At 40.1% G+C, this 26122-nt stretch overlaps 1 protein-coding gene across 3 annotated transcripts; it reads right to left on the bottom strand.

Annotated features, from left to right (window-relative positions):
- Positions 1 to 894: 894 nt before the first annotated feature.
- Positions 895 to 26122, bottom strand: LOC147050340 (actin-binding LIM protein 1-like). Of its 3 annotated transcripts, XM_085922317.1 has the most exons (25): positions 25959 to 26122; positions 19248 to 19385; positions 16981 to 17164; positions 16641 to 16750; positions 14419 to 14545; positions 13532 to 13625; positions 11844 to 11931; positions 11430 to 11494; positions 10180 to 10257; positions 9874 to 10032; positions 9620 to 9664; positions 9165 to 9200; positions 8904 to 9033; positions 8364 to 8480; positions 7808 to 7912; positions 7435 to 7482; positions 6258 to 6392; positions 5464 to 5549; positions 5232 to 5355; positions 5089 to 5150; positions 4854 to 4914; positions 4597 to 4604; positions 4020 to 4094; positions 1824 to 1904; positions 895 to 1637 (listed from the first exon to the last, which is right to left on the bottom strand). In XM_085922317.1, the coding sequence occupies exons 1-25, from the start codon at positions 25978 to 25980 to the stop codon at positions 1524 to 1526; spliced, it is 2292 nt and encodes a 763-aa protein (XP_085778443.1). In that variant the 5' UTR covers positions 25981 to 26122; the 3' UTR covers positions 895 to 1523. The 3 variants fall into 3 exon arrangements, 2 of the variants coding, with proteins under 2 accessions (XP_085778443.1, XP_085778442.1); XR_015067429.1 differs by lacking the exons at positions 895 to 1637; positions 4597 to 4604; positions 6258 to 6392 and having other exon boundaries at positions 1856 to 1904; XM_085922316.1 differs by lacking the exons at positions 895 to 1637; positions 1824 to 1904; positions 6258 to 6392 and having other exon boundaries at positions 4070 to 4914.

Here is a 26122-nt window from a genome sequence, read left to right as displayed (position 1 = left end):
ATTAAGTTGTAACGCAACAAAAAATTGCATTACATTTCTTCGTCAGTTACTCCACTTCTGACCTTGGCTAGGTCATTGATGTTGCTTTTGACAATATACTGATAATTTCAAGAATTACTATACTGCACTGTATGGTCTGTACTACATGAAACAATTATTTGGTTACTATTTTTAGATTATCAGCCAAAGCTATTAGAAGGACCCCTTAATATGACAAATTGCACTCCACCATTGCAAATAATTATCATCATCACTAGATAGCTAACCGTGCCAATCCAATTATTTTGTTATATTGATTTGGATCTCATTTGTCTAATTGAGTTTAGGTGGACGTCACCTATAAATTCAAAATCTATGTCGTACTTTTTTCAGATTTCAATCAACTCAAATCAGTCAACAAATCATTTTCTGTTGATTAGCACATACACACACTGTGTCAATTGATCAGATACTTGCAGAACTAAACCGATTAAAGAATGCCATATTTTAAAATGAAAGCCTCAAAATGTTTACGTGCAGACATTGTGGTTGGCTCCACAAAAGTCACCTAGTCCTCAGACAACGTCTCACCCAGTGTATGTGTGCTTGGTTGAGAAACATGAAGTAAACAGAAGAGAGGCAGTGAGCAGTTTTGGTACAGCTAGCGACGATGTGGTTCATGGTGATTTTAAAGCTTTATTGGCTTTGTGTCCAATACAACAATCGGCAGTGTGGGTTCTCATTTACTGTATAAAACAAGATTTTCAAACACAGGCTTGCTTACATTAGGTGCATTTTCTAATTATCTCTTACTGTATATTGGGTATGGCAATAAAATATATTAAGATTTATATTCCCAATACATGTAAAGGGTAAGCTTCTGGCCATGTTTCAGAGAGCCTGAGAGGACAGCCATTTTCTTTTTTTAAGGATTTAATGAAAGCTGCAATGTCCAGGATTCGAGATGTAGGCTTAATGTACCTGTAGATGCTTGGATCGTTCATTATCATGTAGAGGCAGCAAAAAACTTTTTCACCTGGTCATGTGACTGCTTTTCCCAGGTTTTTTTTTTTTTTGACTCACTGAGCCAATTGATGCAACCTTTGGACCAAATATTTTTTTGGTCCAAGCAAAAGGAAAGCAGATGTATGTTCAGGCGATAAGCATGGACATTCTGTGGCATCATAAGGTTCTACCACACTTACAAAGTTCCACAGGAGTCAACAGCAACAAACAGCAGGAAGCAACAAGCATACAAAGGAAAAAAAGCAAAGCAAGAAAAAAAAAAAAGCGCTATCAATACAAATATCGCGAGCCTATTTAGCATTCATTCTTCGTCACTTTTGAACATGAAACCGATTCTAGATGATGGGTTTCCTGTGGAAGGAGTCGCACCATTCAGCTGACAGTCTCAAGAAGTTCGGAGGAAACATAGTTCATGTTAGAAGGTAGAAAAAAAACAAAAACAAAAGGAAACAAACCAAAGCCTAGCCTACATTATTGTTTTGAATGTGTATGTGTGGAGATGCATGCTGCTGTGAGCGCTAGAAAAGCTTGGCCCTCTTTTTCATGTCGTTGCGTTTCCACAGGGGAAGCCTGTCAAACTCCTGGATCTCCATTCCAAAGATGTCAAAGAACGTTTCAGGTGCTAAGTGGCGCTAAAAAGGTGGAGACAACAAAGGAGGGGGGGAGGTGGGGCGTTAGCACCAAAGCCATTGAAATGATCACTGCAAAAATGATGAGAAGCAATATACTGCACATTCTTGCTAATGCTCTATTTGTATAACATGCTATTTATACAAAGTTTGAAAATCTCGCTTTTAATGGCGGACAAACACCGATACCTCCAGTCTGGTTCTGTCCACGTCCCTGGGCAGTTTAGCTCTCCCTCTACTGGTTATCATGAGCATTTCATAGGGATACACCTTCAGAGGGAAACACTCATCAGTGTACAGGGTCACACACCCAAGTTGCTTAACTATTAACAACTTTAGTTAACTAAAGTTAACAAATTCTACGTGAATTTGATTGTGATCGTGACAGAGGGGAAACTGGGCAAGAGGTATGTGAGAGGAGGCTGACTGAAAGTGAAAGCAGTCGTTTAGTTTGTTGAGGAAATGCTAGTTGGGTGCATACTCTAACGTGCAATAGGTCAAGAAAGAACGGGTAGACATGGTTATAAAAGGGTCACATTAGTAATGCTGGCCAAGTCAACCCTCAAAAAGGAAACTACAAACCTACTTTGTATGAAAAGAAAGCGGCAAATCAAAATTGTGGCGATGTGCTTGATAAGCAATGTGTTTATATTTCTTCTAATTTTCTGACCACACACAAGTGGGAGCTCCATTTCGAGGTGTGTCAGCAAATTTCCAAGACTGCTGTCACAAATGATACATTTCAAACAAGGACAACAAAGTACATGTTTCCCCTTCACTGCCATTGTTATGAAGTACGTAACTGTGATATATTGTAAATATCTTCTGAGTCAGGTTCTCAACTAATACCGGTGTGATTGAGACCAGATTTGCTAGGGAGAGTCAATCCTTCAAGTAGGTACAACCAAATGCCAAAACTCTTAGTGGAAAAGTCCAGTCTGAAGAAAGCAAGGCAAAGTGCAAAGTCAAGTTGATCGCAATTTTCGATGTGAGGAGCATCAAGGATCAACCAGCACGTCCCCAGAAAGATTCTGTAGCGTTAGCTTCGTTCGGTGCATGAGAAGACTCGAGACTTGTGGCGGGAAAACTTGTGGCTGCTTCACCATGTCAACACGTTGGCCCACAGTGCCCTAAGCATCCGACAATTCCTGATCTAGAAGAACATCGGTGTGCTGCAGCGACCTCCAGACTCAAGGGGACTTGTTTTGAACGTGTGGGTAAAAACAATAAGTATGTTCCACTTGAACTTTGAATTTGAAATATATCTTTTGTGACACGATATTTCAAATTTTCGGACATGCTTTATGTACGATATACTCAGTATATAGTGGTATGAGTGCTTTAGATGGGATTTTAGGTGCTGGTTCTCCACTGTATAGCACATACAGTATCCAGCCCCCAGAAATCAAAGCTATGTGCAGATGAACATGAAGAAGCTGGCATGCTAAGCACTAGAGAAATGATCCTGAAGCAGCATGCTAAATCTGGAACTTCTCCAACTTGGATGCTCGATTTAATGTCCCTGCGTACAGTAATTGACTTCTATCAACATATAGGGAAATATTATGTTTAAATATTTTGGTTATATGACAGCTGAAACTTTTAGATATTGACATTGTAGGCTCGCTGTACTTTTTTTTTTGGTTTTGTTTTACACACAATATATGAACATAAGTATTGGGACGTCAGGCCATTTAAGTTTGGAAGTGCGCAAGATTTTGGAGTGTATGGGGATGTTTGTGTCCATTCCAAATGGAAGAACACTAAGACTGTGGGGACAGTTAAGAGTTGTACTTAAAAAATGCCGACACAGTTAAATAGTGAACTAGCGTCTCAGAACGAATTGGGTTCAACTTTGGGGTTCAACTGTCCATTCGAATTCCTGAATTTCTCTTGCAATTTCTTCAAAATTACTTTTTTATACAGATCCTCTCATATAGGCCGGCACAAATGGTTATTACAAGGGCCTGCAACTGAAAACAAAGAATCTTCTTCAGCCTCATCTTTCCTTGTTTACGAGTGTGCCGTTTTTTATATTCTATTTTGTGCAGCTAATACTGTCGGTGTACTTATTCTGTATAAAGGACCAAAGCAAGGTCACAGATACGTATTGTTCTACAATGCATTGAGCACCATGGCAACATGGTGGAACACAGCTTTTGAACATTTGTTTTTTTTCATTTCAGGTCATTTCCAATGTTTTAGACAATATTTCCAAGACATATGAGTAACACTAGAGATGAATGAAGGAATGAATGAATATTTAGGAGTCAAGTCCAACTCCTGACGGACGGGACAATTAACAAGGTGGATGTATCTCAATACTTTTGCCCATACAATGTAGTTCACATGTTGCCATCAGTACAAAAAGAAGAAGATACTTGCTTTGGGCTCCAACATATTAGGCATAGAAACGCCCCTGTCCATCCTTGCAAGTGCTGCACGGCCATCCTTAATGTGCTAAAGAATAGAACATACACAAATATAATATAGTGGGAGGGGACTGGAAGGTTAATGGCATGAGTATTTTGTTGTTTTATGACAGTGGGTATACTTTTCACTGGATGGAGCAAGGAGTTTGACTACCGCTCAGGATCTTAGTATTCATGATTGGCAGGTGTTATTCAGTTGGATGTTTATGTGTCTCTGAGGTGAATTTGTTAAAAAAAAAAAAAAATTCTAAATTTTTTTTAGCCCGGGTTATGACATTGGTATACAGACAAACACAACAACACATGAGGTGGTGCTTGCACTTTGCACGTAGAGTACACTTGCTCAGCTACTGGGCAGTGTATTTCAAATGACTGCATGCCCCGTAGGTGACATCTAGATGACGTACATGTGCGACGACAACGCAAGCGTGTAGCGCGAGTGGATAGTGTGCATTCAGGGCAAAAGGCCTACTGCAAGCAAATCTGTGGTGAGGAGGCATGCCATGTGGAAAAGCAGATGGGGGACATACCTGAAACTCTGCAGGACAAAATGGGACAGAAAATGAGACTCACAGTTAATGGTTTTGCTGTCACTCTCTTATCTCGTCAGTACTAGCTACTACACCGACGTTTGTGTCCCTGACGACACATTGGGGGCACCGTTAAACAGATTTTTAAAAATGCACGGCAAACTCACGTCGGCTACAAGCTATTTCGGAATATTTTAACGACAGGAATATTTCTTGTGAAATATGTTCGGTAAACATGTTTTGCTAGCGATGCTTACCTCTGCCTCCTCCGCACATGTCAGCGTAGCTGTTGTACTGTGTGAAATCTGTTGACTGGGGCTGCAGAGTGGAAGGATGTTGCTTAGTTTGGTTTAAGATATACACCATTGTGAAAATAATATGACACGCTTGAGAGTTCTTTATTCATGCACATATTCTATGGGACAACAATGCTGCCAGAACATGACAATCACAAGGGTGCATAAATAAACATCTATATTACTGAGGTCTCACCCGATGAAGGCCATTCCTCCCATATCCAGGCAAAGAGTTTGTTCTAGTAGGAGAAGTTGGATCTGAAAATTCCAAACATTCATATATACGTTCTATGAAATCATAATTGGATTCAGTTAGACGACGTTGATGCTTCTCTTTACCTGCATCCCCGTTATCTTGCTTGGTGTCATAGCGCTGAGCAGATACACTCCTTACGTGGCGTTCCCGAATCTGCTCTTTTTCCATTTCCTCCCTGAGAATTAACTTCCCCAAACCTGACTGAATCTAAATATGAACACACTTTGGAGTCAAGTACTATTCTGAACAGGACAATTAAGGATACAAAACGTGTACAGCATATCTAATTGTTATGATGAGGACTATCTGATTGACCTTGTTGAGATGTTCTTCCTGAAGCTGCTTTTTTTTCAAGGCATCTTCCTCCTCTTCTTCTCTGGATCGTCTTCTTCCTTCTGTACCTGCAGGACCCAAATATAGCCCGGACAGAATCAATTTCTCAGAACCCCATGTCCATCCCGCAAGACAATATCATGATGCACATTTAGTTAGATAGTGCAACTGATGTAACAATTATAAATAACAGAACGAAAAGGAGCATTGCCACTGGTTGTACGTTATTCATCAAGACTTGGAAGTAAATCATATACAGGGTTTCAAAATGAACACAAATGTGAGACAGAGTTGACAGGACAGACAAACAGGGGACTTTTTGGAATCTTTGGGTGCGCTGACATGATGTGAGTTCAACTTTGGTTCTCCCTGGATTTACCGCACATCTAATACAAAGAACAGCACAGATGTATGACACATGGACACATGTCAGTTTGAAGTCAGTCTCAGTTATCTCTGTCCAAGCCATTTGTGGCTTTATTTTGTACATATGTACATATCACACCGAAGAGGGAAGTAACATAAAAAAGTGAAACTGAAGCTAACGCTACCATAAGCAAAACAAAATAATGTGGTAGCAAAAGAAACCAAGCTTTTTTTTTTTTTTTTTTGTGTGCAAGCGGAACATAATAAATGTGCCAGATACCAAATGTGTCTAAAGCAGGGATGCAGTTAAGAATTTAGAGCAACGACAGGGGGGGAAACAGGAATTAGTTAAGCGAGGTTTGCCATTACATGGCTGCAGTGCAAGCATGCCCGTTAGAAGCCTACTGTACCTAATAGAATGTTAGAGCAGGGCCAACAATCACCCTGGCTCTGCCAGCTGTCATCTGGAGAGGGAGCATGGGCGGCAGGGAAGGTGGCAGATCTGATGATGTCATCAGCCGACTTGCTTTGACGTGCTATGGCAGCTGTATGTATATAGGTTGGTAACCATGGCAACTGAGCTATCAGCGTTTTGGACACTGGCTCAACCGCATAGAGCTTCAACATAAGAGCAATGTGTGCAAAGCCTTTCTTCCGCATGACAAGTCAATAAATGCTACATAGAGTCAACTTCATCTATGTAGGTGACAGCGGGGAGCAATTTTCATAGTAAATGTCACTTCAGATGTGGATTGTCAAAAGTATGGGGACACCTGATGATTAGCAATGTACATAGAAAGAAAGTATAGTGAGGATTTTGTTTTTGTTACATGCTATTGTTACTTTGAAGTGAGAGAAACAAGTCGCAAAAAATGTTCGGGATTAACCTAAACTGCAAGGTAAACCTAATTTCACTTTCTCTATATTGTATGAGCAACTTTCACTTCTATTTTTTGCACAAATTTTCAATTCTAAAGAGGCGTGAGCCATGAAAATTTCCAAGGATGTTCACTTCTATGCCTTTCTGTGACTCTACCAGTCTTTCTCTAAAATCAGTGGTCACTTCCCTCTGACAAGATCCTGTCTGAAAGGTACTGTTGATCGATTGTAAGATGTCTTGTTCTCATGAGATCAAAATTGCAATTCAACTGGAAATTGTATTCGTTGTTCCAAAAGTGCTGAAACACTGGAACGTTGTAAATGTATATTCCAAAAGTGTAGAGAAACTTAAGAAGTTGTAACTTGTCAGGAAGTGCATTGTGGGTTCATTTTGACACTTCACTATAGAGCTAAATATTCCAAACGTTTTGTGAGTAGTGAACTTACCCCTAAAAAAGAAACAGTTCAAATTTGATTTGATTGCCCAAATTGAACAAATTACAAAACGGTCTTCTCAGGGATCACTGGGAAAGTATCAGAGACAGACTTCAAACATACATTGACGATGGGCTACTATAGGTTAAATAAAACGTTTTCAACACAGAACATTCATCATATTATACATTTTGCCTCATAACCCCCTCACATTAGTATTCAGTCACAATTCAGAAGAGAAAACAAGGTAAAAAGAAAAGAAAAAGAAGGTACCATATTGCTTGTAGATGGGTGGTTTTCTGTAGATGTTACTGCCCTGATCTGTAATTTGTCAAATAGAAGAAATCACATTTAAAGAGCCTTCAGCATTTATGTAAAGCCCACTACATAAATAGTTTTACCCATAGAAGCAGCCTAAATAAAGTTCATCTCTATGTTTTTAAATAAAAGAGTTTAAAAGCAACTTAGCAAACCTTCGTATACAGAGAGAAAGAGAGAGAGAGCGAGAGAGAGAGAGAGAGAGAGAGAGAGAGAGAGAGAGAGAGAGAGAGAGAGAGAGAGAGAGAGAGAGAGAAGAAAGGAGAAAGAGATATTGACAAAGAGATAGAAATAGATGAGCAGTGACAGGGTGTGCTCCGACTCCTACCTGGGAGGTGAAAATGTTTAGGGGTCATACAGAGAGGCGGGGTGCCCGGCCTGCTGTCGGGCCTGAGCGGGAGAGGGGAGCTCCGGCCGCTTGGTGGGTCAGTGCCTCCAGTGAGAAGAACCAAAAAAGGAACATAAATAGGGGGATGTATAAGGGCGACCCAAGTGGGGATGGGTGAACAGACAAATTGGCCGAATTTGGGCTCAATGTTAGTCTTGATGGAGCAGATGAATGCTGTTAGGAGAGTGGTAGATTATGGAGATGATTATTGTTTGTGACATGTACGTGACATTTTGCTTGTTCTATGGATTGTGAGTAAAATATGGAGAATGACGTCATTCAACTTCCATGGTAGAGAGTGATTTGTACAACCTCTCAATGGCATGCATGCCAGCGGAAAATACACAGACACCAGGAGTCATGACAGATGGCACAATTTGTCTTTGGAGATTAATGACGGATGAGACCAGCGTGAAGTTGCATCACAGGCTGCAATGGAGATGATGTGCTTTCTTTGGGGGAGTAAGAAGGGCGTGGTGGTTTGGGGGGGGCTTACCTTGACTATGGGGTAGGAAGTGGTGTCTAAAGGGGGAGGTGGGGCGGGAGTCACTATTTCTGGAGCCCACACTGTTACTGCACAAGGAGGAGCAGAGCTTCTGCATGCCTGTCAGAGCTTCTGCGAGGAGGAAGGGAGTGTGGGCCCCAGCAGCAGTCGCCGGCAGAGTGGCCCATTGTGGGAGGGTGGTTGAGGTTGAGAATGTGAGGGGGGAAATGAAAAGGGAAATTTGCAGGCATTGAAAAGAGCAAAGAAATTACAACCGAGGTAAAACTAAATAAATTAAACTGCACTCTTGTATACAATTAAAAAAGGTAGTGTGATGCTGGGGAGGCAAATTGGCTGACTGGCTGTTAGTGAAATATGTTCTTTTAATGACAAAACAACCAATCAGTCAATTTCAGTGAAATTTATTTTTAACATGGTATAAAATAAAAATAGCAGGAAGTGTGAACCCAAACTTAAAAGGCTAATGTTATTCCCTAAAACCACTTCATTAGTCGCAAATACGACTGCACAAACCATTCACAAAGCGCTCACCTGGCCTGTGAAAATGCTGTGGGGACCGTGACAGAGTGGGAGTGTAACCATGGCGATTATAAACTGGCGAGCCTAAGGAACCCTGACTGGTGGACCTCTGGAGAATGCGTTCTCTCTTGTCATAACAGCCCTGTGATATAATAATATACACAGTGTTAGAGAACATAAAAATGTTGATACAAAGATGATATTTTAAACAATATGATACTTAAAATACACATACAAGATGAAAACTGAAGTTTGATAAATCACTAAGCTCACCTCATTGGATAGGGTTGGAGACATGGTTCTAAAATACTGGAAAATAAGACAAAGCAGAACTGTCTTGTCAATCACCATTATCAAATCTCTGCTCCTTAAGAGAAAAAAATACTCAGTCATGATGTGGTAGCATTATAAAATACATTTAATGGAAGTATCATGAAAATGTGTGAAGGTACGCTTCTCCTAGTTTTGGCAGTAATAACAATAAATTTGATTTGTAAACACCTTTCCAGACCCTCAATTACATTGTACATGAAAAAAAAAAAAAATCAACAATCTCTAAGTAAATTCCTCAAACTGTCCCAGCACTTGTGAGTAAATGTCTTATGTGTCCGTATCTAGGATGTACATGTGCACCTCTCTTCGTGAGCGCCTCATAGCTTCCCTATGATTCTGGTTCTAATAATCAGGTTAGAAAATGGATGCATAGATCAGCAACTGACGTAACTCACCTTTTCATCAGGCAAGGGCGAGCGCTCCCTCCTGGCATTAAGGAGCTGTGAGGGACAGTGAAGTTCCATTAGCAGATAAAGAAGGTGCACGCAGCAGTAATCTTGACCAAAAGTGAGATTATTTTCAAATGTTCCCCGGTATTTTACATTTCACAAGTAAACAGAGGATCATCTTAGGAATTAGCATTCTTGCCATTCAACATGACCATAAGGATGCAGTGCGTGCAATGGGAGGGGCATGCAGTCTGCTTTACCTCTCCTACACTTTCTTGTCTCTCCTCTCTCTCCTCCATGGAGGTGGTGTACATAGGTTCATAGGTAATAAGGTCAGGGCGCTCAATGTCATAAATGGCTTTGACTTTTGGAATGGCAGCTAGGTCTCTGTAATCAAGAATCTCATTGTCTACTTTTGCCTAAAGGAGATAAATAAAGACAAACATGCACATATAGACATGAGCAAAGAGATATAAAAGCATTCTCCTCTTGAGTACGTAAATGGGGTGGGGAAAAGATTAATAGGGAAGAAACGCTCATTGACATGCATGACTGAAATATCTTACATAGATTGTGTGACCCGGTGAGCCAGGTATGCTTGAACCAGGTCTGGAACAAATACTTTCAGATGACGACCTCGTCGGCTGCAGGAGGGGAAAGCATACAAACGCGACATTTAGTCATAGCGGCGTACGAGGGCAACCAGTTTGTTTTCACCACCATTGCATATTACACAAAACACTCCAACGTGACATCATTTAGCCGTTATGAGCATGAGTGATGGCAGAAATTTGCAACCCTTGTATTGATGTTTCAGGAATTATGCAAAGTCATTTCAAATCTTTTCAACATCTCACAATGAGGTCATTCATTTGCAAATGTGCAAAGTGAATGAGTGTGCCAAAGCGTTGCCTTGCCTGTTTATGAAAAATGAACTGTTGGGATGACAGCAGCAATCTTGAATGTAGTATAATTAAATGAGCTTTTAACCTAATGGGGCTTTTATAGAAGACAAATTAGTCATTATTCTGAATGGCTTCATGTGCAATCACGGAGAGGGCACTGCAAGCTGTATCCAGCAGATGGAAGCAAACAGTGACCTCCCTGCATGCGATACATATATGTATGGTGGAACACGATGATGCGCCCGCCTCACAGCCCATAGCGAATACAGTACCTGCCTTTCTGTTTTTTGAAGGAATAAATGGGACGGAGGCAGTAGCTGTGGAGGAAGGGAGAAGCGGTTGTTCATCTCCAGTCTGACTCAAAAGTTCACACGTACGCTCAAAGGCGCCACTTGTGATTTGGGGACCGAGAAAGATTTTATATTATTTTCTAGGGTCCCTGCCATTCATGGGACCTTAAATTTGTCATCACTCTTACGACACCCCCGCATACACTTAGCAGCCAGAGATTAGGTACACTCATGCAATCAAACAATCTAAAATGGAATATATGAGCAGATCTAATTTCTGCAATGAGAGTTTAATGATACTGGCAATAATTATGAACTTTGTTTGCACTTTTTAGTTACTACAGTGTCAATAACAATTGATCATTTTTTTCCTTCTGATACATCAAGCAGAGTGTGCAGGTGTACCTAATGGAATGTCAGATAAGTCAAACATTTCCAAAAGTGACGTTTTAAAACCTCAGAAGCTTTTTCATTTCACAAAAAGTCTGCCCTGATAGAAATTGTTTGCCCTTATAGAAATTGTTGCACATGCACAATTGCTCTCCATCCGCATAGAATGTTGTCATGGGACATGAACAGAATGCGCTTTCAGTCAGAATAACAGAACATGCGCATTCCTACCCTCTCCCTGTGTTTCTCCTCTGTTCTCGTTGTGTTCTTGCAGCCAGGATGCCATACTGTTGATCCTGAGAAAACAATGCAATGGATTATTTCCCAAACCCAAGTACTCATCTCTTTATGAGTCCTGCAATTCTGGAAAGGATTCCTGCAGAGTCAGGCTTGCTTCTACCGTGAGAGAAATGTCACTCTATTGGCTAGCCTAGCTTGGCATTAGCGATGAGGCTGGCATCAGCAAAACTGGACAATTAAAAATAATCTAGTCATAATAATATAAAACAAAGACATTCATATTCATTTAATTTGTTGCTTATGCATTATTACAGTATTATTCATCAAAGATGCTTGCGTTTTAAACTTGTAATACTTCACAGAGTAATGATGAATGTGAAGATAACATCAGCGCATGTGCCCCACCTTGCAGGTACATCTCTTCTCCTTCTGTGAACATCTGATTGCACCTGCTGCATCTCGCACAGCTAGGGTGGTAATGTTTATCTCCCGCCTGCAAAACACACAGTGCAAAGAAAAGACCTGACTTCAGAGAATGCGGGAAGATCAATGACATCCGCAGCAGTGCGGGAGGAAATAAACCCAATAATCTGGCTTCACTCAGCTATGCTCGCAACCTCAAAGCCTGCTAAACCCAAGGATGTTGCATTAGATCCAGCGAGGGGAGAGAATAGCTGAGTCAGAAAACATCAAATATCATTTAGGTAGTTATTCACTGTCACTATTGACCAAGAAAACTAGTTTTAGTGGTTGAATGTTACGCTCGATTAAACCCAGTGAACTGGCTCAAATTTGGCTATGATAAACTGAATTCAGTGTCTAATTTCTCATTTCTGTTCAAAATGATTCCACGTGAATAGCTCAGACAAATTTAAGTGTCTGCATTGAAGCGTGTAATCATGCTGGATGGTCTACGAATTGATGATAAGTGCTTTCAATTAAATTTGAACACCTTCCTGTACATCTTGAGTGGCCATTATTCTACTGGAACAGATAATATCTCATAGCAAAGACGTATTTCAAAGAAGAAAAAAAAAAAAAAAAACAGGTCTTAATCAAGTGTTGGACTAGGTCTATTATTAGCACCCTGAATCTTAAATCCACCTCTCAGCAAGATATTTTGGAAGAAGACTGGAAGCTGTCCTGAAATACAGTAAATCTGAGTAACATCTAAATCAAGAAACAATATGTTGTTGTTAGAAAAATTCAAGAATAATTAGATTTTGCATTTCAAATATTATTTCAGTTGGAAAGCTTCTCCTCACCATATTGATACATTAATAAATAACACTGTTAATTTGGAGCAGCTATGTCATAAACCTTATGTACTCTATATTAGCATGTGTTTGATACTGTGCATAGTAAGCGTGGCATTCATTAAGCCAGTAGAGTTCAAGAGATGCTTAACTTGTCGCTTGTATCCCTGATTAAATTGTCAGACAGCCTGGCATCGTTTTGACAGCACAGTTGCTTTAGCAGCAACTCATGAGAGAGATTCAGAGATCTTTTCCCATTGTCATATAGTCCAGCCTTAATGCTGGATTACCGTAAACCGGGCGAGCTGTCAGTGACGTTTTCATACCATTAAATGACTCACTGACTGATTGGATCACTGTCTGCCAGGCAATCGAGCTTGTTCGGGATACGTGTGGCAATAGGTTTGAAACATTGATTATACATTTGCACATATTAATATAGTTGCGGTAATATTTTGAACTCATTTCAGAGATGCTTCAATAATAGTTTCACTGCAGATGCAAAAAAAAAAAAATCACATTTGGCATTTTATGTAATGTTTATGTAATTGGCGGCAAACCATGCTGAGTACGTAAGCATTAAGAGTCATAAAAAGCTGAAAATCTACCCAGAATTAATCTTTTAGAACACTTTCATGTCAAGAGACTGTTTGGCTCCGTGTTGAAGAGATTACAACACAGATTAACAAACTACATTTATAGCAAACTGAATTTAGATTTCAACAGAACATTATATAAATTTTTAAAATAAAGAGAGCAACGACAATTTCACGTAGCCAAATTAGCCAAACACCCTTATCTTTAAAATTCATACTAATGGCTTTCTTTGTCTCTTACCTCAAGTACTTTGCCTGTGATGAATTGATGACACGCTTCGCACTGCACTCCAAAATGAATCTGGTAGTCCTTCTCACAGTACGGTGCACCATCCCTAAGTGGAGGAAGTCAATGTTGAACATCGAGAACATTGTTCTTACAAGCAGTTGCTAAAAATACAGGAATATAAATAAATATGCAGCCAAGTTTCCGCTGAACAGTACAGTTCAATTCAGTTCATTCAACCATTGTACAGTTTCAACAGTAAGTCAGCAACAATTGTGGCCTAGTTTTGCCTGGAATGCCATCCTCGCATAATAATGTTTTTGCGTCAACATTTTTCATGGTGCAATGATTATACTACATGTATCTTCAGTGATATGAAAAAAAAGATTTATTTTGGATCTTCACTCACCCATACAGTGTGTTAAACTTCAATTAGCACGTTTCACCTCAACCAGATGATTGAGGGGCACGACCATCACCGTACTTCATAGTTGCGACAGTGTTCTTAGTTTTAAAGTTCTTAGTTCTCCTTGACGCCTCCATCCAATAAATATCTTGTGATCGCAATCAAGAAGCTTGAGGTTTGTCTCATCTGACCATAAACGTTTTGTCCCGAAAATTATTTTGTCCATGTGGGGAGTGTTTAATTTCCGTTAAGTTTCAAAATGTTCTTATCTCCTGGTTGCCATCTAATACTTGAGCCTGGATGTGTAATTTCAACCTTGTATGGATTAATAAAAAATCTATAATATTTGTCAATATACTTTTTATTTTTACCTAATTTTCACATAGTGGTGAATGCCCAAAAAAAAACGCTACAACACAAATTAGTTATTTTGGTTAGATAATAAAGATCTCAACATTTGTCTATAAAAAAAACAAAACAATGTGCAGTTACTTACTTGCTGATGTACTCTCCAGTTAGAACTTTCCCACAGGCCTTACATTTAAAACAACCAAGATGCCACTGTTTGTCTAATGCTAGAAGAGCCTGTCCATTCTTGATATCTCGACCGCATCCTGCACAATCTAAAAGAACAAACGATACATTGGCTGAGAAAGCTGTCAACTTCATATACACATAAAAAAACATTGTCAAGTAACAAAAGCGGACTGATTACATTCTCACTTCAAGTCATCAATATTAAGACCCCGAACAGCGATAACGACTGCACGCAAAGTGAGCTCCGAGACTCAAGTTGGTGTCAGCGAGGTTCTGACAGCTGCCTCTTTCTATCAATAACATTTCTTTAGCCATTACTTTCAAAACGACCTCCATATTGAAAAAGCCTGCAGACGCTCTCAACAGTCACAGAGGTTGGTTTGACTAATGAACAGCAAACTCAAGTCATCTCTTGTTTAATGAATAGAGGATGAAAGCGCGGCAGAGCCAGCTCCCACCACAGGGGACGAAAGAACGTAAGGCATCACGGGGTTGTGGCAATGACGTGAGGAGAATAAGCATGTCTTATTCATAGGTGACCTTGTCTGAAAGCTCTTCAAATGCCAACAGGGCATACTGCTGGGGATGAGAGCAATGGTAGGAGAGAGAAAGAGAAGAGGAAATGCAGAGGGTGAGCAATCAGAGGATGCAAATTCCCCAAACCTGCCAGGAAAAGAAAATGCCTGCTTAATTTAGAATGGCATTTCTTGAGGAGAACAAATTTCCCTAAATGAAAATCCTTCATTTTTGAGTCTTCTGTGATTGATGACTCTGTTCAATATGCAATATTATACAATCAAAAGGCACAATATTAGCTATAGCTGCATAATTGAAGGTGTCTATAGGTACCAGCGCTCCCCCTCTCCGTGACCTATTCATTCTTCCTGATGCCTGTTGGGCTGGTCCTTGGTGGTCCACGAGGGTGGGGACTGTTTACCCATAGGAGGGGCGGCCTGCTGCGTTTAGAGATGGCTAGGGTCCATGCTAAGGGTGATAAGTGTGTCATCTGGCCCCACATAGATGTCCGGGATTGTGCATACTTCCTCGGATCTGTCTAAATGTGTGTTCTGGTTTCCTTGTAGCACTGCGGCTCCTGCAGGCTGCAGGCTATCCAAGCTTTGCATGATGAGCAGAGCGCTTTCTTTGCACCAGTATGAGGCATGCGGCATCATCCTGGTGCAAACGCTGTGAACCAATTATTAGAGTCAGTTGGACTCGCCAGTGGTAGCTGAGCCAATGTTGGTGGGCTATGACATCACTATCAGGCTAAGATGATGGGGGGCTATACAACAAATTAATACTGTATGATACTGTCTGCCTTTTGAAAAAAACTGTAGTTACAGTTTGTGAATAAAAGATGAGTCACCAGAGGGTTGTTGTAGGTCACAGAATGATACTGTATCAACAATGTCTTTATTATTGTGGCTGTAGTTTGATGTAACATCACGGAGGTTTTTATTTTGTGCAACATAACATATGCCACACCCAGGGACAACACAAAGATTTTTTCTCTCCTGGGGCTAATACAGATGGACTGAGAAAATAATGAATACATATCTTTTAAAATATCAATTAAAATGCTGGGGGTGCTTAATTGGGGCGACATATATTTCTAACGTGCGACCCCCCCAACTTAGTGCCACCTCTGGCCACACCTGAAGATAATACTCAAAATGCATTAGCTGCTGTGATTGATAGTAGACTTAAATACCGTATTTTTTGGACTATATGGTGCACCTAAAAACCCAAAAATTTCTCAAAAGCCGACAGTGCGCCTTATAGTCCGGTGCGCCTTATATATGGACCAAATTCCTAAATTTAAACTGGCCCAAAGCATTGTGTCATGAAATCAATCCTTGTGTCATGAAATCAATCCTAAGTGGCCCACTGAAGACTATGAATCATGAATCAAAAAGACTATGGATCATTATTTTGTGATAATAAAGTAATTTGTTGCATCTGAAGTTGAAATAGAAAAGATAAAATGGAGAATGATTTGATTTGGATTAAAAATCTGACATAATGGATTAATAATGCGCCTTATAGTCTGGTGCGCTTTATATAAGGACAACGTTTTAAAATGGGCCATTCATTGAAGGTGCGCCTTATAGTCTGGAAAATACGGTACTAGTGTGTGAAAGACAATGCCTTCCTATACATTAACCTTGAAAAACGACTTACTGCTGGCGCCCAGGATGTCTTTTGGTCCAGGAGACATGGGCTCAATACAGTACTGACACAGACAGTCCTTGCCGTTGAAGGTCACCCTGTCACCGGCAGGGAACGGCCGTCTGGATGGGGGATGACATCAATAACAAAGTGAGCTGAGATTCTATGGTTAAAATTTATTGAGCGTGGTCAGAGAGGATTGGTCAGAAATACATTAAGTATGCTGGCAATAATGGGACTTAATCTAATATTCTTTATATTTAATAGGAAATGTTTATGTCCCCAATCTAACCATCAGATGAATTCAGCTGCTATTCTTTTTATTACATTTCAACATATATTTGACTCTTACTTGCAAATGGTGCAAACAAAGCAGGCAGGGTGATACGTCTTGCCCAGTGCAGTGACCACTTCCCCCTCCACAAAGTCCCCGCATCCATTGCAGCGAGTACCGTGCATGCGCTGGTAGTCCATTGTGCAGAGATAATCTCCATTCTTCATGAAGAAGCCGCCCTGGGCCAGGTCACATCCACACGCTGAACAGAGCACACACACAGTGGTATGGTCCGTTTACTGCTCAGCCCACCACGCAAGAAACCCCCAGTCAGAGGGTTCAGTTGTCAAGACTTACTAGAGTGAAAGGATCACTGGGTGCTTGAGACAAATACACCGAATATTATTTTATTTCAAATAGAAACATGACGCGAATCATTTTTCAAAGACAAAGCACCAACAAGCTTCAATGGTAAAGGAAATGCAAGGTCCGTCTATTTTTACAGTTGGGTACCTTCTGCAACAATTGTACAATTGTGCAGCTCAGGATACTCGCTTGATATGCCCCCAAAAGATAACTTGCCTAAATATATTTCTCACCGCAGTGAGTTCCGTGTATTCAATTAAGACCTAGTCATTATGACAAACAGGATTGCATATCAAAGACCTAATTAATAAAATTATATTAGAGGGGTTGGGATACAAGCAAGATACTGGCTGACTTATATTTGAAGCGTCTCATGATGACATAATTACGTGAATCGCATTTCCCACTACGCAGCATGCGAGCTTGTGAATTAAAAGGCTTTTGGAAATGTCACACAAAAAGGGAGCAAAATATTTGGATGTTTGAGATAACTTGCTCTAATCATGGTTATGCAATGAGCCACGCTAAAAGCCTGTGGATGAATGGGAGCGAATGAGGGAATGCCTTTTTAATGCTGACTATCATTTCCTATAAAAAGATATCACATTATTGCATAAACATTTTAAGGGTATTTAGAAACAAAAACAAAAAATCCCAGAACTGTGTAGAGCACTACTCCCTCCATTCACAAGCTCTAGCGGTTGAGTCCATCACAAACTGTACCTCCCCGCTAAGGCATGTACATCCACTTGTTGAAGACAGAAATAGGTACTAATCTCAGCATTTGCTTATTTGGAGTTTGTTATTCTAGGTACTTGTTGATAGCTGTAACAGGGCATCAGTCACAGATTAACCACCAAAGGTTTCACTACGACAAGTTGAGCTTTTAAGAAGGAGACAGTGAGGCCAGCCGAGGGCACCGATATAGTAATCATGCCAGGAATTCATCACTAATACGATTCAACATTGAAGTCAAGCTGGAGTGAAGATGAGCCACATCTATTTAAGTTGCGGTTAGGTTAGAATTCAGACCGCTCGCTCCCAATACAATATAGTCGGATCATGCAGTAGCAAAATAGCTCTTCTGCGTCAGCCTTCTACGACGTAATCAGACGTCACTACTCGGTACCGTTTATAATATTTCAGGATAAGGGCAAACATATTTGGATGAAACACATTTCTACTTAACCACGCAGGATTCGCGCCAGAGTCCTACTATTAGAAAAGGGTCAAATTAGCTATGTGGTGAAAAATGTTGCAGGGTTACACCTTCACTGTTGTTTTATAATCAAAATAGATCAAATAAAAATACATCCCATAATTCACCAGAGATATAATTATATAACGTCACATAAAGTACGTATTTTCCTTTGCCTTTACGATTGCACTGAAGCGTCATGTTTCTATTCACATTCACACAGCCGATACGGGTTGTCCTATTCAACGTAATTAGACAGATGGAAATGTCAATGTGACAAATATTTTCAACACAAAAAGTGATAGCGCTGTGAGCGTTGGTTTTAAACTTGACATTTTGCCATGATCCTTACTGGTGGCATTGCATCACTATCTGGCAAATGCCTCCGGAGATTTCAACTCTAATTAGAACTTTACAGTACACACAGAATAACCAGACAGGAAAATGCTAGGTTGGACAATGTGAAAGGGGCTAATGACTCACATTACCAAGATACTGCATTTTGGACAACATTTGACTTTTTTGGGCATCCAGGATGACGGTGCACCCATGCAAAAAAAATATTTTTCAATTATCCATGGTAGGATGAGTTTGGCACGGAGGAGCCGAAAGGAGCAGCAAACATATTTGAATGAACTAATTCAGACCCTCTCACTCATATGAAAGAGTGAAATTTAGTGCTAAGGTCCTTCTTATTGATGCTTACTTAATGTAAAGTACAAAAATAAGACTTTGAGGTTTGTGTATGTTTGTTTGCGTACTTAGCAATGTGTTACTGTACCTTTACAGGTGAAGCACTTTAGGTGAAAGTGTTTGTTTTGCACTCGCAGCACCTCGCCCTTGCATGGTTGCCTGCACTTAAAGCACTGGATCAGGGGCTTCTCTGTAGAGTGGTGGTGCGTATCCTGCGCATGAGCCACTGCAAAGAGAAGACACATTAGCATCACTAATGGCTGATGATGACCATGACTCAACTCGGGTGCTCGCTGTGAGTGTCTGTACTTTTGTTGCTTTTCTTCTTTTCACCGTTGTTGTTCTTGGCACTTGCAGTTGGTAAAAACTGTTTACATTTACCTGGTCAAATGCCAAGTTGTTATTACAAAAGACTTCATTTTGAGAGGGACAGGCTTGAATGAGATTTGTTAATTCGGAATACAGCCATATTTCCACACACATTATGTCAAATATTTTACTTTTTTTAAATTACAGGTTATTAGTTACATTACTGGTGGATCTTTTTAAAAATTATTCATCTTGGTTTCATTTTTTGTGTCATAAGAAAAAGCATTTGATCAGGGGTGTGCTGACCTTTTAGATCCACTCAATGTTGTATATGCTTGACACATGTATAATATAGTTAACTAAATGTAGTAGTACCTTAAACTAACTGTCGTGAGCCTTTTATAGAAAAACGTGGCAGGTCGGCACAACCCAACCCCCCCCCACGAACTGTAATCTAAATATAGTGTGTACCAGTACTTCATCAATGAAGCTGAGAAAAGCAGTGTAAGTCAAAATCTAATAGAATGAATTCTCAACTCCAAACCAGATTTCAATGCGAGTCCAGGGCTCTTGAAGTGTTCAGTTTGGTTGTTTGAGAGCGTGTCAAATATTTGACAGTGTGCAGATTCTGGCACTCAGCTCAGATAAGAATAAAACAGGCTTCCTGTTAAGATAGCAGGGGGATGAAGGATGGAAAGGAACAGAATGTTCACCTAATATATGTTTGTGAAGTTGCATGGGAGACAGTAGGAACATTGCTTTAACAAACTTGTTTTGGACCACATTATAATTAGGGTATGTAAAATAATGTTATGAGTGTATTAAACGGGTGGATTTAAAGTCCTGGTTCAGATTGAATATAGTAGAGAGGATAAAGACACATTTATGGAAAGAACATGGTGACAAAAGAGGGGTGGCCATGTTTTCTTTGATGCAATTACACTCAGCAGGACAATAAGTCATCTGTGGATGAACTAGACAGTGAAGTCCCAGCAGCTCCGCTCCGAGTGTTACGTTGCACCTCCAAACAAAACCACAGGCCATCTGGGTTACTTAGCACTGCAAAAACACATCTTAAGGCTCTTTATCCTTCACCACATTGTAGCTGAACTATTAAAATAAAATTCAGTTCAAACCAGTGATGGGACTGTAATAATAGTGTAATACATTGAAGAGAAGTAACAGTGACAGCCTAAAACATGGAAAAGCTTTTGCTAACATTTCAAAGCTACAATATTCCAAGCGCAAAAGAGTGGGCTGAGTTTTTTCTGTCTCAATGCGGGTTGCTCGCCCCACTTTAAATTGCTGTAGTCCCTCAGTAAAATAGAGGCGGAGACACTGTGACAAAATATAACTCAGACAGGCACGCTACACCGTATGTCATTAAAAATTAAACACACAAAAAGGGCTTTAACTAAAAAAAAAAATAGATTGGGACGTGCGAGTTTAGATACAAACCATTAGCAACATCCTTATTTGCAGCAGCAAATAAAATATATTTATATGAAAAAAATTCTCTGTGGCAATCTAGGTGTTCTCGTGATATATCAGTTTAACAAGAATGTATATGTTATATAACACTATAAATAAATAACGTTATGTTTCATGTAGTAAGCTCAGCACAAAGCAACTCACTCAAATCTACAACAGGGAAAGGAAAAAAAAAAACAGACTTGCGCAGACATTCCTAATCTTTGTTGGAAGTGTTGGCTGTGCTGGCTTTGTGAGCTATCCTGCCTCTTCACCGAGGGTTAACGTGACTGATATGAGCCTAAACACACACACACGCATGCACGCACACAACCATGGTGCTGAGAAAGCAAAAACCAGCAGAGCATCCTGAAGGCTGGTGAAACGGCGTTAAGGGGCGGAGTTTCTCTCCTCACCCTTAAAGCCATTCTGCCCTTCACTCTGAAAAGCAAAACATGGCTGTGTGGACAAGAACAAAAGGAAGATGGTCTAAAGGGGAAAATGAGGAAAACCTTCAATTCCCTGAGGACTGATTCTCCTGCAACATGTGCTCATATCTTCTTGCTAAATGAAAATATTGACAGTGATAGTACCTTCATTTACAAACTCATCGGAATGTACGACCATAGGGGCAGCTTGGGAATACACCAGGGAAAAGGGAATTCAGACAAGAGAGGATAGCGCTGATAAAATATTCATTTGCTCATCGCTACTGTAAGCTATACAAGCGTACAGTCTCCAGCAGAGTCAGACGACAAGAGTGTGTGAATGTTGGTAAGAAAACAGAGAAGGAGGTTGCATCCAAAACAATAGGGACCCAGATGTGACGGATAGTTAGCCCTTGACCTTATTTTCTAAAGTGCATTCTGTGTGACACCTTCACAAAGGAGGGGACAGAATGAGGAAGATGTGACATCTGGGATGGGTCAAAGAAAAACACAAAGCATGGCTAAGTGGGTAGTCTAGGAAGAAATAAAAAATAAATAAATAAATAAATAAATAAGAAAATAAATAAAATGTTCTTATTATCCCTCTAATGATTCTTGATTATGTGAATTTGGGAGACATAAACATAAGGAATATCAATCATATCAATATCAGCATCTTTTGAATTTTTTTGGTTGCTCAGTGGAAATAGTTTGACCATGCCTGTTTTAATACAGTAGCTGTGTCAACCATGCATACAATATGCTTTAATATTCATTTGTGCATTATTTATTGATAAATCTTAGTCTGCAACGTTGGTATAAACTGCATGCTTCATTTGATTTGCACTTAAAAGATTCATAGGATCTTTCTTGGCCCATACCCCAAAGTGAAAGATATGTTAAGTATTGCAGTTTTCATAATACTCTGCTAACTAACGAAAAAACAATGAAAACAGAACATTCTTTACAACAGTGAGCAACTGTACCACACTGTTGTGTTTGGACCCTGATTTAAGTCAGGCATAGTGACAAGACCGTATTAACTGACATTGTGGTCGATGCAAAAAAATGTTGCTATGATTTGTATATTATCTCCCTGAAGAATGACAAATCAAATCACAGTATTAATCACCAACCTCAAAGGTTACAACTAGGTCATCATGGAACTGGGGGATAGCCAGACAAGTATTACGGGTGATGGCTTTTCTGATCCCTTTTTGGACACATCAGCGCTGCAACATTCCAGAGGATAAAAATTCCATTGACCCAATGCTCAAATTGCTACTGACGTGTACTCTTAAGCCAAACGCAGTTTTGGATCACCTGAGCTGGGAATATTTGGTTTCCTTTCAGCAACGAGGAATCGAAAGTCTCCAACATGCACTGTGCGTCAGCAGGAAGTTAAACAAACATGAGATGCGGTATTCAGTTGTAGGGAAGGAATTTCATCTCCTTCGAGTATCTTCACAACAAAAAGTTGGCCTTCGAACAAGGCCTTTGATGTCTAAAGAATGTTCCTTACATTCATTCCAAGAAAATGTCATAATTCGTAACTTCGAGTCTAGTAGCCACGGGGTGGGAGGATTGTTTTTTTTTTTTCACCTCCTTCATTCAAATTGAAGAAATCTGAATTCATACTTTTAGTTTTGTGTCACTGCAATAGACTCAGAACCAACACCCTGATTGTTTACTGCTTTTACACAGACCAGTAAATATTACCATAGAAATGATACCTCCCTTCTGTATAGTTTCTATCATTCTGGGATGTACCAGTAAGAACACTATCAGCTTTTCAAATCAACTGGATGCCTCATGTCCAACATTCCGTTGCTCCTTCCCGTTTTTTGACGGCCACAAGCAAAGTGAAGATTCCAAGCAGAGCTGAGTAGCGGAGTTTGGTATGCAGACATTCCTTACATTATTCAGTTTACATGATCTCATATAAATACTATGTGGTTTCCAAACACATGCTGCTAAATACATACAAATGAACCACATGTAATTTGTAATTAAAACAATACACAAAGTAGTGTCCCTAGTGTAGTATTTAGACAGGAAGTAATCAATCAGGGGTCAGTCATAAAACTTGCCCCATATTTACAGTTCAGTTCAGGCCTATAATGACAGTACTAAATCCCAATGGTCCGATGGTCAGATGCACGTGTGCGTCCATGGGGGAGGGTGCAAAGAGCTCTTTATCACCGAGCCATAACAAGAAGCTCCTAACCCTCATCTCCATGAATATGTATGGCTGCCAGCCTGGCTTCCTGGCCCGCTATACCAGCACCCCAGACAAAGCACTTCAAACACATGCGTGAAATGTGCGTGTGTGTTTGTGGGGGGGGGGTCCTATCAGACTCCACCAGATCCCCCCAAACTACTCCTCAGGGACCTCGGTTTTGGAATAATGATTTAGCAGCATGCAAAGCATTTGTTTTGCAGCAAGTACCATTCAATTTGCTGATAAACACTTTCAATTCATTGGCTCTCTCTGTAATGAGACAATAGTTGGTTCATGAACCAAAGAACCACTGCGCGTGCATACATGGAAATGATAAAAGCTATTGACTTTTGGATTTCAGAATTGACACCTCATTATGTCTCCACAAGAGTAGACAAAGAGGATGTTTGTTAACAAGCACAATGCATGATATTCTTCTGTCTGGTTTGTTATTTTAACTTGTATATTTTAGGTCAATGACTTTCACTTCCTCTCTGACCACTAATCTCATCTGTATATTCTGGTCCAGTGTGGCAGCTGTACAAATATTGTGTCTATACAAATATTGTGTGAGAGTGTGGCATGTTACCTCCAGTGGTTAGCTCTACATTCAGAACCTAGATCACCATGCACACAAATAAGGATAAGATAAATTCCATGGTGCCACCATGGCATTGATGAATCACTAACTATTTAGAGGCTTTGCTTTGCATTGAAAACAGGACAACCACCTGCACACAGTGAGAAAACGCTCACCCTGCAATCTCAACATTCTGATTCATCATTCACAGCACACAGCGTAATTGAGCTAGGTTGAGGTCAGAGCCCATCTGGCCTGAGAAATGCTGCATGATAGGCTTATTGAAAGCTTTGCTCACTTTCTTTATGCATACTAAACAAACACCGATGACGACCTATGAAGAAAAAGGCCTTTGACTGTGGATGACAAAATCAGGCAAGAATCCCTTTTGTGACAGATCCCAAGGATCCACATGGGAAGTAGCAGCTCAACTCTGTGGAAAACTTACTCATTGTGGTGAATGAACATGTGGCTGCCAGAAATTTTGGTTCTTCTGCCAGCACGGGTCTTGGTAGCAAGGCCGTTATTTTGTGGCCTATTGAGTCCACATCAAGAGAAGAATTTCAAGGCTGGACTCAGCCGCTGGCCAGTAGAGCGCTGTCAGATAAATAAACAAACCTACACGCACGGGTCAAGATATGAGTAATCACTTTTTTTAGTTTGTTATAGGAATTATTTTTTTTTCCCTAAAAGAAAGTCCCTAGAAATATCACATTACACCCACACAGCAACCAAAACCGTCTGTACAAGCTCAACTTAGAAAATATTTTGCTAAATCACAGTCAAAACTGACAGCATGACATTACTTAAGGAAAGAATGACAACTCCTGGCAATGTTATTCAAATTGTCATGATTAGCTTCACGGTAATTACTGATCAGGTGACTTAATTTTGAACCCGTGAAATTGTATTTTTCAATTCTATGTTGATATTAAAAGATTTACTGTGTGCTTGTCATATTTTTTATAATTTTAACAAATACCTCGGACGTATTTCTTTATTGTGCCACGGTACTGCTGATCAATTTATTCCGACTAACGTGAGTTTCTTTTTTTTTTAAACACCTGAATCAGTGTTACAGCTGAATCATAACAAACAATAACATCCAACCACAAATCTTAGAAAACGGACATGAAATGAGTGAAATATGCTCCTTGACCTTCATGTATCTAAACCACAGCATAGTGGCCTTGCTTGTGGTTAGTAGAAACCACCTTTTTCTTTTAACAGGGCACTACGAATGAGGCCACATCTGACAACAATGGAGTGTACCTTTTGGATAGTCACCATGGCAACGGCTGCAGACAGAGCATTGGAGGGAGAGGCAAAGAGAAGGGAGAGAGAGCTCTGCGCAGTGTGCTTCCTTCCCTCTATGTGTTCCACTTTTTTACATTTTATAGTTTTAGCTGCATTGAATGTGAGGAGGTTTCTCTTTGAATCAAACGTGCCAATTTTCCACCACAATTCCTCATAACACGCTTACATTTACATAAAGCCTGACACCGCCAAAGTAATCATACTCCATCCCGAGCATCATGCGTTAGTACTGGGAGAGGCATTGCACGTTCTAGTCAGCCAGAGCATGTTTCCACGCCACATGTTTCTTCAAAGTTATAAGCAGCACACACCCCCACAAACCACGTCAATATTCCTTTTTCGGAATCATGCATCTGCCCTATGAATTTGTCAGATCAGACACAAATGTGAGTCAGTCAAATGTAATATAAAAGACGTCGCTTCACAAAGGCACACTCATCCATCCACATTCCAGGGCCGGCAAACACACAATACCTTTTTCTTTGACCATGACCATTGGAATCCAATAAATCTGCAACAGAGAAGCTTCTAAGTATCCTTCGGCAATGACACAGAAGATGCTGGATTCTTTTCAAGTGAAGACAGCACAGAGAGAAAGGGGGAGGTGCAGGTGCTATGCTGTCCTCCTGAAAATACGG

Source organism: Syngnathus leptorhynchus, chromosome 10 (genome assembly GCF_054491065.1).
Source record: "Syngnathus leptorhynchus isolate UIUO chromosome 10, UIUO_Slep, whole genome shotgun sequence".
NCBI lineage: Eukaryota > Metazoa > Chordata > Actinopteri > Syngnathiformes > Syngnathidae > Syngnathus > Syngnathus leptorhynchus.
This window is presented reverse-complemented; position numbering and strand designations above follow the sequence as displayed.

Bases quoted from the DNA above. Each gene is read 5' to 3' on its own strand.
- LOC147050340 (XM_085922317.1), bottom strand. From the start codon at position 25,980: ATGGTCATGGTCAAAGAAAAAG. The intron at 13,626-14,418 runs GTAAGTAACTGC...TCCTCCACTTAG, and splicing joins ACTGGAGAGTACATCAGCAA to GGATGGTGCACCGTACTGTG. The intron at 5,550-6,257 runs GTACAGTAGGCT...TGGGTCCTGCAG, and splicing joins CTGCTCTAACATTCTATTAG to GTACAGAAGGAAGAAGACGA.